Source organism: Bombyx mori, chromosome 26 (assembly GCF_030269925.1).
Source record: "Bombyx mori chromosome 26, ASM3026992v2".
In the NCBI taxonomy this organism is placed as follows: Eukaryota; Metazoa; Arthropoda; class Insecta; order Lepidoptera; family Bombycidae; genus Bombyx; species Bombyx mori.
The window spans coordinates 5,100,601-5,112,967 of NC_085132.1; the positions used below are offsets into that span (position 1 = coordinate 5,100,601).

General features: G+C 36.2%; 1 protein-coding gene across 1 annotated transcript in view; it reads right to left on the reverse strand.

The window, feature by feature from the left end:
• Positions 1–5,787: 5,787 nt before the first annotated feature.
• The window catches only part of LOC101741743 (homeobox protein vab-15), a 34,715-nt gene continuing 28,135 nt past the window's right edge, over positions 5,788–12,367 (reverse strand). The window contains exons 2-3 of the mRNA XM_038020690.2: positions 7,301–7,485; positions 5,788–6,512 (exon numbers count right to left, since the gene is read on the reverse strand). Coding sequence (XP_037876618.1) covers positions 6,258–6,512; positions 7,301–7,485 — 440 coding nt within the window. The 3' untranslated portion in view covers positions 5,788–6,257. The remainder of the gene's footprint in view (positions 6,513–7,300; positions 7,486–12,367) is intronic.

Here is a 12,367-nt window from a genome sequence, read left to right on the forward strand (position 1 = left end):
CACCCATCTGAGCAATAAAAAAAAGGTAGATAAAAAAAGGCGTAACAATAGTTAAACTTTTAAACAAACGCAACATCATCCCTGTGTAGTTTTTAAAGCGTATCTACATTGTTTCCCAGAGCGCTATGACAAATGTCCTTTTTCAAACGAGGCTTGCGGAAACTATTCAATGGTAGGGAGCGAGTTGGCCTTGGCATTGCTGACATCCATGAGCTACGGTAACCACTTATCAGGTGGGCCGTATGCTCGTCTGTCTACAAAGGCAATAAAAAGAGCATACCCTTCATACTGTATAAGTATGGTAGCTAAAATTCGCTATTGGGAAATATTCTGGGAATGTATCTCCTTTTTATCACCGCAGCTCTGGAGTTGAATTTGTTCTTGCATTCATTCATAATACGTCTTCAGAGGTCTTTTATGCCACGTCAATGCTCCTCTAGAATTCACCATCGTAGATCGTTCTGAGCGCAATAATGTATTCTCCATACTAGATCTTAAAGAAAATTTTAATACTAGACAGCCTTTGACAGTGGTCGTACCTGCTGATTTTCGTAAGCAACGGTGACCACACATCACCATGGGACGTATGCTAGGCTCCTTAATGTGCTCATATAAAGGCTGGGTGTTACTTGTTAGTGACAATACCCTTTTACAACAATTCAATTTTTGGATGCGTTCTAGTTTAAAGTTTAGATACAGCGTTAATTAGTGTTAACTGAGCCTTCGGACTAATGTCTTACGACATTATAATTTGCGTAAGATTATTTAATTGTAATTTGCGTGATACTGGTAGTAGGACGTGTTATGAGTCCGCACGGGTAGGTACCACCACCTTGCCTATCTCTGCCGTGAAGCAGTAGTGCGTTTCGGTTCGAATGGTGGGGCAGCTGTTGTAATGTAAAAACTGAGATCTCAAGGTAGGGTGGGGGCATTTACGTTCTTTATTATGTTGCTATTGTTTAATTATGTCTATGGGCTCCGGTAACCACTTAATATCCGGTAGGCCGTGAGCTCGTCCAGCCACCTAAGCAATAAATGAATAAAAGTTAAGGTGCTTGTAGTTATAGTCCGAATGTCAGGTAGAAACAGTAAGAGAGAGAGAGAGAGTATTCTTTATTGTACACCAAAAAACAAATAAACAGTGCGATACATTAAAAACAAAAAAAGTACAATTGGCGGTCTTATCGCTAAAAGCGATCTCTTCCGGACAACCATCAGGTGGACAAGAATCATTTGGAAACGAACTAAGCCGTAAGCCGATTTTCTCAAGCTCGCCTCTGAATAAAATGCAAAATATCTTTAACAGTACATACATTTTAATAGTAAATTTAAATGTATATCGTAAATAATTGCGTGTCCAAATTTTGTTATCAATGTTAAGAAACTTCGTTGTAGGTAAATCACATGCCATTAATTTTAATGAGTATTTTATGTAGTTATGAAGCAGAAAACAAAATAAAGTAATTGTTAACAAATTCAATTATGTACAGTATGCTCTTTTATTGTGCAAATGTTTTAATTATTTTTTGCTAGATTGGTATAATTTTTGTACGAGCTTTATGCTCTAAACTCCAAAGGATACGAAGTGGTTCTTAGATTACTTGCATATACTGAAATTAAATGTTATATTTAATGAATGAATGAAGGAACGAATGAATGATTTAATGAATGAATGAATGAATGGATGGATGAATGAATGGAACCGCATCGTCTCTCTGACATTAAACTTCTTCATGTCCTCTTCCGTACAGTAAAACAGAAAAACGTCTCATGTCGATCGGCATTTAACAATCTACTTTGGTTTTTATCCTACTCATTTGTTGCTTAACAGTTATTTCGCAGACAATTTCAACATTTTGTAAATAAATGACAGTGCTTAAGTGGGATCATAATTAAGGACAGCTATTATTTAACTTGTATCTATACCGTGACAACATAGGCAAAGACAATGTCCAAATTTACGATGATTAAAGTTCTTATCGGCGTCGATAAGCAACTATGAAATCTTACCATTAACTGAGATATATATTGACCTGCCTTCATGCAGAATGAAAAACTCCCTAATATCATTATGTGGGAGTCTAATAGTACAAACTGATTTTTAAACTATTTCAGGAATGAACGGTGAATGAACGAAAAGGCAGTAGCATTACCATTTTTGTTTGTGACGATAGGAGATCAGGTATACTCTGTACTTACTGACAGAATCACCAGAAAATCGTTAATTCTCTTTAGACCGTTAGCGACAAGTATATTGACAAATGGCAATACATCACCGGCAAGGTTTTATTCTGCTAAAGTTTTTTCTCTTTTTTATTGCTTAGATGGGTGGACCAGCTCACAGCCCACCTGGTGGTAGGACTTCCTGTGAGTCCGCACGGGTAGGTACCACCGCCCCGCTTATTTCTGCCGTGAAGCAGTAATGCGTTTCGGTTTGAAAGGTGGGGCAGCTGTCGTAACTATACTTGAGACCTTAGAACTTGTATCTCAAGGTGGGTGGCGCATTTACGTTGTGGATGTCTATGGGCCCCAGTAACCACTTAACACCTGGTGGGCTGTGAGCTCGTCCACCCATCTAAGCAATAAAAAAAAATCAGCTTGCGTATTGTCTGCCTCAAATTCATCATGCTTCGACTGTTTTACTCAAAAAGTTTACACTGTCTTTCGTATACAGCGTGTTCTTTAATTAGATTTTGAATATATACATATGTATTTGTGTACGTTACGTAGATCACGTATCGTTTGACCTGACCCGTCCTCTATCGGGCAATTAACTTTAATGGATATATTTAAATTAGCGCTCCACACTCAATTGACGACAATTATTATCGTATTATTGTTTGTTGGAACTTTAAGATAGTGCATTTGACAACCGGATATATTCGTACTGTTTTTTTTTTTCTTTCTATTTTAGCTATTCTTTTTAGATAACATATTAGAGTGAATAGGAAATATGTACTGTAGTATTGTCGTTTTCAATTGAGGCCATCAGCGCATAAGTGGCCTTTTTTTTTTTTTTTTTCGGGTAGAGGGCCGAACCTCCTACGAGGTCCCCGCGCAAAAGGGGCGCGCGGGGTATGTGAGACTCAACGACCTGCACGGTGTTGTGAGCAGACCGCGGGCCCAAGGATTTTAGGACCCACCCACTAAACGACTCCCCTGCACTCTTACACCCGACGTCCGATCCCCTCCGAGGTCAGAACCCGGATGAGGTAGGGGGGCTACCGCGGTCAACACTACAACCAGACGGCGCGGCTCACCCCAAGGACGCCCAGCCGACGGAGCCTTCGAGGCGAATCGAAGGCTCTGAAACGTCGGCCGTTTCGGTACGGCAGCCCGTCGGGCCGCCCAGACGGTGCCGCTGGTGTCCCGGAATACCCCGCTGGACCAGAACCAGCCTGCCGGGTCGGGACGCGATACACCGTCGACCGGTCGCTCTAATCACTCCACGGCAGCGCGCTAGAGGCATAAGTGGCCTAACCCACAATTTTTTTTATATTCAAACTTATATGACGTATATTCGAATTTATTTAAAATATAATAAATTTTGATGCAAAACCGGCCTATCCATAGTTTCACCCATAGATAACAGATAGCTTTGTAAGCATTATTTTTGCGCGTATTGTTTTTTTGCTTACTCAAATTTAAATTCATGAAAATTCAAACCTAATTGCCCAATTATCATAGTATTATTGTTTGTTGGAACTTTAAGATAGTGCATTTCACAACCGGATATACTCGTACTGTTTTTTTTTTTCTATTTTTGCTATTCTTTTTAGATATATAATAGAGTGAATAGGAAGTATGCAGTGTAGTATTGTCGTTTTCAATTGAGGCCATCAGCGTAAAAGTGGCCTAACCCACATTTTTTTTATATTCAAACTTATATGACGTATATTCATTCGAATTTATTTAAAATATAATAAATTTTGATGCAAAACCGGCCTATCCATAATTTCACCCATAGATAACAGCTTTGTAAGCATTATTTTTGCGCGTATTGTTTTTTTTGCTTACTCAAATTCAAATTCATGAAAATTCAAACCTAATTGCCTCCATACTGACTATGGTAACCTTGCGCTGATGGCCTCAATTATTAGTAGTGTTAGTGTCATTGTAATTTTCCTCCTGCACAATTATTCATTCTGTTAAATCTAGGGCAGTAATCCTCAAATTTTATTCTAACGTTACACTATTAACGATTTTAAAATTTTAAGCTACATAAAGAAAAAAGTCAAAGGTGGTTTAATTACTTATAATTACTACCCACTTAATACGCTGTGAAAAAAAAGTTTGATAATAATGTCCAAAGTAAAATTTGGCGGCAAACATAAATGCAGCGGCAATGGTCGAGAACCTCTTAAAACTAGTTGGGCCGTGAACTCGCTCATATATCTTTGCAGCCCAAATTAACATAAAAACGAATGTGACCCAGTTACAGATAAATTATATAGCTTTTATTAAGTATTAATCTTTATTTTGAATGTATCTGCATTTTGTATTACACGACATTAACCTAAAAATTTGTTATGGACGGTCTAACACCAGGTGAAATTAGATCTCGACTCCTAATCTACGTCAACGTATGCAGATAGCCCTTTAATGCTCGATTTCGATTTACTTATAACGATCTTGCATATTAAAGTCTGTGTTGTCGATAAATAAGCCGGCCCGACCACCTGGAACTTTAGTACTTTCTTCATTTCGTTTTTTTTTCCTATCTAAGCTGATGGTCTTGAGAGACTATATCAGCGCAACCGGGCGAATAGGTGAGCTCACGGGGCTCAAACCTAACGTTGTTGCTAACACGAACCCTAGCGAGAGCCGTGCTTCGCAGAATCTACCGCCGGATCGGAAACGCGACCCACTGAGAAGATCCAGTGAGAAACTCAGTGGGCTGTGTCTGTGGGTTAATTTACTTGCTGAGCCCTTCGTCACAAGCGACGGGCTAGACGAGAACGATGACCGGTGCTTGGGGTGCCTAAAAGCACCGTTAGTGGATCGGGAGGATCCGAAATGACGTGTTTTGGGCGACTTTGACTGTTTACCATTCGGTCCGCAGGATTGGGAATGAGACTACCTTCTTTTTCTTCTTCTCAATCGTGTCACTCTTGACAGAGTGGTCGTGATCGTCATGTAGTGTTGGAAGGGGCAGACTTGATGCGTCTCACGACATCGCGCCATCTCTCTCTGTTCGAGGCCATTCTACTGCACTCATTTAGACTACCTTACAGTCCTATAAAATAAATAGATGCCATCGTGTGACCCACCCAGTGACAACATCAATCAAAGTGTCAATGTAATATGGTTATTTTACCGTTCAAAATGAACGCATATCAGTCGAATCAGACAGGGTGGTGATGCCAACCCGAGCGGTCTCACAGTAAGCACTAAAACTAGAGACCAGATGCAAAACCTGCAGAATGATGGGGAATAGGTAAATCTATACTAATATTATAAAGCTGTTTGTTTGTTTGAACGCGCTAATCTCAGGAACTACTGGTCCGATTTGAAAAATTATTTCAGTGTTAGATAGCCCATTTATTGAGGAAGGCTATAGGCTATATAACATCACTCTAAGACTAATACAAAGGGAGCACCAATAAAGAATGTTTCAAAATAGAGGTTTATATAACTTCTTAACATTCTATAATTCAAAAATATTTTCACTTTCTACGTAAATGAAGTTGCGGGTAAAATTTAGCGTTATGCCAAAGTAACTATTCCACGCGGACGGAGTCGCGGTCAAAAGCTAGTTTAATCTATATGCCAAATCAAAACAATCAATTAAATTGAAATAAAATTTATTTAACCTCAGGAATAGTATGAATCTACAAGCTAATTATTTCTTACTTAATTAATTATATTTACAAAAATATAATATATCTGAAAACAAAAGAAAAATGAACGAATTTTAAAGACATTTTATATTACAATGATAAAAAATTTGGCAAAATACATGGTTAACATATTATTATCAATACATATGAAACTTATAAGCTACTTGTGATTATTATTAATCCTATATTTACATTATAATTTACAAGGTCCGTTTATTATTAAAATGTATTGAATGTTGATTGTTGTAATTTACTCTTTAATACGATTTATTTACAATAATGAGAACAAAATGATACATAATAATTTGACTTTGATAAAAAAAATTACCGTCCACTTCTATTTCTTTTTTAATTTACAAATTTTACATTCGCTGTCGTATTTCTAATTTAAATTCATTATTTTGATTTTGCCTAAGTTCACTGTCGTTGGGTGTTTGGTGACGGAGTTCCGTTGACCGGTGGCTGGACCATGGCTAGATGGGGAGGCAGACCCATGGAGGTCATCGGCCTTCCTTGCAGCAGGGCGTGCGGATGGAAGAACTGGTGCAGCGCGGGGTGGGGAGGGTACAGAGGATGTGGATGCCTCGAATACTGGGCCATTTTGATTTTCTCGATCTCCGCCTCCTGCATTCGCTTCGCCTTCGCCCGGCGATTTTGGAACCAGATCTTCACCTGTTGAAATCGAAATTTAGGTCAGACATCTGTATGCTAATAGACGAATTAATTGCTAATTAATTAACGGTTAGGCGACAGTTGCTATTTTTAATTGGGCGTTATCGTTAAACGTCACTAGGTTATATGTTTATTACCGTCATTAATTTATTTTAATTATGACGTGACGGGATAGCGAACGATTTTTTTTTATTTAATTCAATTTAATTTGTGATTTTCACATTGCCACAATTCGATGTTTATCTATCTATATATATCAAAATGAATTGCTGTTCGTAAGTCTCGCTAAAACTCGAGAACGGCTGAACCGATTTGGCTAATTTTGGTCTTGAATTATTCGTGGAAGTCCAGAGAAGATTTAAAAGGTAGATAAATATGAAAATGCTTGGAATTACATAAAAATAACAATTTTGTTTTTCCTTTGATGTGTCCCCCGCTGGACGGATACCTTTTGTTTGTTTTAAATTTATTTTATACAAAAGTTTAGGTCTTTTATTTATCGATTGAGGCACTACGAAGTCTGCCGGGTCAGCTCAGTAAAATGGTGGTCATTTACTGAGATTTTTTAAGTGGACTTTTTGGAGGATCCCGAGAAGTTACGTCCAGCGGCTTTGTTTCATTTTCCCACATTTGTGCACTTTCACAGATATTAAACAGCTAATAAACCACCCTTAATACACATTTAAACCTGAAAAAACACTAAACAGACAAAATAAAACAAATCACGCAACTTCACTCCTCGCGTTCCCGCCAAAAAGTCCACAATAGTATTACTTTCAAAGTCTAACCTGTGTCTCAGAGAGGCCCAATAACGATGAGAACTCAGCTCGCTCTGCGATACTCAGATACTGTTTCTTCTCGAACTTGCTCTCCAGGTCCCTTAGTTGTTGCGCGGTGAAGGGCGTTCGAGGTTTCCGATTCGGTTTGTGCTTTCTTAAGTTGCACTTCAACTTGGCCGGCTCTCCGTTCGCGTCTGTGAAAGGAAAACGTATTTAATATAGCTTGTTTACTGTGAGATCGGAAGTTTTGGAATTCGCCTTAAAATAAGGCTTATAATCGCATATCTAACTAAATGGTGCGCATCGCTTGACGTTTCTGAGGGTTCTATCTATATATTAATACGTGAAGCAAAAACTTTGTATCCCTTTTTACGAAAATTGCGCGGACGAAGGAGTATGAAATTGTCCACACTTATAGAAAATATAGAGAAGAAGTGCACAATGCTAATATTTTGCATAAAAGATACATTAAATCAATAAAAAAAGCATTACACACACTACATACCATGTATTTGACGCATACACGCATGCATACTATTTATTTTCAAACTTTTGTTCTTGGCGTCTGTTGTCAAATTGAGAATAGATTAAATATTGTTTGTCTTTGTTAATATTTTTTATAGTGTAGCCTTGGCGAAATTTGTGATTATAGAAGTATAAAATACAATCATAATCGTGTACAAACTTACAATTCCAATTAAGTATAGTCGAATTTCGACTACTGCGGGACCTCTAGTTGAATTAATTACATTCGGTTTGTATTATAGTAGTATACGTTGTTAATTTTACTAATATGTAATTTCTTCATATTGATTTGGACTATCAAAAATATTTCGCATTATTTATTTTCTGTTTGAAAATTTAACAGGATACTATTGTATTGATGTACTATTTAACTTTATTAGGTACTATTTGACTTCGAATCTATCTATCTATACTAATATATAAATCTACAGTGATTTTTACGGATGTTCCGTTAAAACTACTGAACCATGCGTCCGATTGACTTGAAAATTGGTATCCATGTAGAAAGTACACGTACTTAATGGATAGGCTAATATTTATATGAGTGTTGGACTCTCTAATAATAATAACAATAAATAATAATGTTAATTTTAAATGCCTAGCGAAGCGGGCGAGTACGGCTAGTCTATTAAAAAAAGTCGATTTGTGTGTGTATGTTCCCTACAGAGCCCGAAACAGTAGGTCCGATTTCCATGAAACTTTCAGGAAATCTTCAGATTGCTCTAGCGGTTAATCCTGTGTGAAATTTGGCAGCGGTTGGATAAAAGACAAATCAAAGCGGGCCAGATTCCAACATTAACTAACAAACCAAGACCATTAACAATACTCTTTACTTTTAAATCACAACTTAAACTGTCACTTTTATTTCGAACTAGCTGACGCGGAAGCATAAAATAAACTTAAAGCAAACAAAAGGAATCCTTCCGACGGGGGAAACACATCAAAGGAAAAACAAATATGTTATTTTTATTTAATTCCCAGCATTTTCATATTTATCTACCTTTTAAACCTTCTCTGGACTTCCAAAAACAATTCAAGATCAAAATTAGCCAAATCGGTCCGGCCGTTCTCGAGTTTTAGCGAGACTAACGAACGGCAATTCATTTTTATATTTATAGAGACAACGTCCCACGGAAATACTAATTCAAAACGTCTATAATTATTACGAATCAACGCTACGTTACTTTTCTATAGAAAACATAAAACATAATGATTTATTTGAATAGCAGATAAGATTGTGAGATAGTCAGCTAAGCTGAAACACGCATAAAATACCATGATAGTGGGATCATAAAGTTAGAAACAATCTTTATAGAAAGATCTTAATTGTACGACATAGTTTAGAGATAAGGGCGTTAAATAGGTACGTTTTCTTAGAAAATAAACCTATTGAGTTCATATTTGTGCGCATTCACGTGTTGATTCGATCGAAATAATATTTGAATGTAAGTTTTTAATCGTTATACTTTGAGGCTTAGCCTTGAAATTTATTTATTTGACACTGGTATTAAGAGATTTTAATATGCAGATAGATAGAAAGAAAAACCACTTCGAACGAAATGTGGATGCATACCAGGACTTATGAAGATTTTTCACATCATAATCTATCGGTTACGCGTTTTCATTAGGTTTCAACTATTACCTAAGCTTGATACATTACGAAAAATTTCACTTCTCCTAATGAATAATTTCACTTTATGTCCTTCTTCAAAAGAGGCTTGTGGAGAGTATTAAGCGGTAGGCAGCGGCTTGGCTCTGCTCCTGGCATTGCTGAAGTCCATGGGCGACGGTAACTACTAACCATCAGGTGGGCCGTATGCTCGTTTGCCTACAAGGGCAATAAAAAAAAATTAAGCTTATGTGTGCTAGGCCAGCTCTGCGCTAATATTTTATTAACGTTTCGGCTTCGTCTTTTGTATACACCCTGTATATAAAATACGACGGTCATAGCAGAAGACTGAATTAAAACAAAACGATACATCTCAATACAAAGAACGGGCGTCGTCGATAGGAATGTCCCGATACTCGATACCGTGAATACGGTAATAAAATCCAGAATAAAAGAAGCAGGAAACGAATGATTTAAAAATCGATTATGCTTTATTTATAGGTAGATAGTAAGTATAACAATTTAATAAATAGGATTCGATGAGTAAGATTATCTTACAAATTTAAGTTTGATTTATTAAAATCTTTACTGACTATCCGTTCAATAGATTTCATAGAATAACAGAGGTTCGTAAAGGATTCATCAAAATAAGTCGCGCTAAGTTTAAGTTTATATACCCATTTTAGGTTTTCTCATAAAAAAAACCCTTTGAACACCAGGAGCGTAAGCCAAATAATAAAATAATCTACTAATTAGTATTAATACCAATATAATATTAATACCCATTTTAGGTTTTCTCGTAAAAAAACCCTTTGAACATGAAGAGCGTAAGCCAAATAATCTATTAATTAATGTTAATATTAATACCCATAATATGAATACCCATATAATATTAATACCCATTTTAGGTTTTCTCGTAAAAAAAACCCTTTGAACACCAGGAGCGTAAGACAAATAATAATAAAAAAAAAAAAATACGCAAACACTTGATGCTTATCAATGCAGCTGGTTAGAAATCGGTTGACGCCCACGCTTAGCCGATGCGAATAATCGATAACGTTAATTATCGAGATTTTAAGTCTCGAACGAAGTCTCGATTTTTTTTTTTTTTTTATAAATAATTCAAACGGAATCAATATTTATGGCGACAATTTGTTTCAAGATGTGAGAATTTAAGTTAAGTGGCTTAGATGATTAAATATATTTATGAATGCTACCGTATCTTAAAGCGAAATTGTAGAAAGTTAAATGTAGTCAATGACACAGAAAAAGCGAATCAAACTTGAATTGATAAAAAGAATCATATTCTAAAATTGAGTTATAATAGGATCGGAATAGAATAAAAAAAAGTGTGCAACATATTCTGAATTCAAAAGAAAATAGTTCATGGACAAACAAGGAACTTGGAACTTCTTACTGGTGGTAGGACCTCTTGTGAGTCCGCGCGGGTAGGTACCACCATCCTGCCTATTTCTGCCGTGAAGCAGTAATACGTTTCGGTTTGTAGGGTGGGACAGCCGTTGTAACTATACTGAGATCTTAGAACTTATATCTCAAGATGGCACAATTACGTTGTAGATGTCTATGGGCTCCAGTAACCACTTAACATCAGGTGGGCTGTGAGCTCGCCCACCGATCTAAGCGAATAAAAAAAAATGGTTTATAATGTATTTTAACTATTATATATTGAATGCTATATAAAACCTAGGTGCCAGAGAATTTTCCGTATTTACAATAATTAGGTACGTTATCATCAAATTTTCAAAATAACGACAACAATAAATGAATTCGCGATAAACTAATAAATTTCGAAGTATTAAATTACTAAATCGTCGGAATTTCAAAAAAAAAAAAACTAAAAGCTAATTTATTTTGAACCACAACTTTTGTGATCTCCGTCAAAGCCACGTTTCAATTTAAAATGGTAATTTATTATTAATAAAATGAAGACTTGTGAATATTTATGACAGGTCGTTTTAATTTTATAGACTGTCCTACATTACAATCAACTAATTGCCACATAAGTCCTAATTAATGTTTATAGGCGCTGATTGACAGCTCAACACGTGTATGTGACAGATTATTAAGTCACATGAGAAAAACGTATTAATATAGGTGGCTTGGAACTGGCTATAAACTGTCATCTTGACACATGACAGTTTATCACTGAGAGAAAGTGTTTAAATTTCGAACTACCGTAATGATTGGGTTTTTTTTTTAAATATTTACGTTAAAAAGACCAATGGAGTTTCTGTGATCGAAATACAAAATGAAGAATTCCTTGATATAATTGAAGATAAGAGTGGATGAAGGGGATATGATACAATTTGTTAATTTTGTTACTTGTACATTTCTACGTACGTAACTCCTTCATCACATGTAATTTCTAAAAATAGCCTTTAAACCCAGAGTTTTAAGGTCTAATATAGTATATGTAACACCAGAGGTGAGGTTTATATCTCAATGTAAAGACTCAAAAATCTTTAAAATGGTATTTAACAGCTTCATCCACTTATGTCTTCAATTATTAGAAAACAGGTCTGCCTTTATTATAAGAATTTAAGATGGCATTCTGTTTGCTTACTGTCTCTCAGAATTAAAGACATCCTTACCTAATTATTTTTGTTGGAACTATTGTTATTAAGAAACAAAAATATCCCTTACATTAAAAAAAATTATTCTCACTTAACTGTGAAACTAATTTATCTATCCATGTTCCATTTGGAATACTAAAACTGAAAATTACAAATTTTACCTAAATCAAGACTTATTTATAAGCAGATCAACTGGATACGATTGCCGAATATTTACTTTTTTTATGTTTGAGAGGTTATTGGTGGCCTCTCCAATTTTATCAGGGCAGGTGGGCGACAAGGGCTCAGCCAGGAGGGGTGGGATATGCTAACAGCTACCCGAGCGCCTTCAAGGGAGACCTAACAACT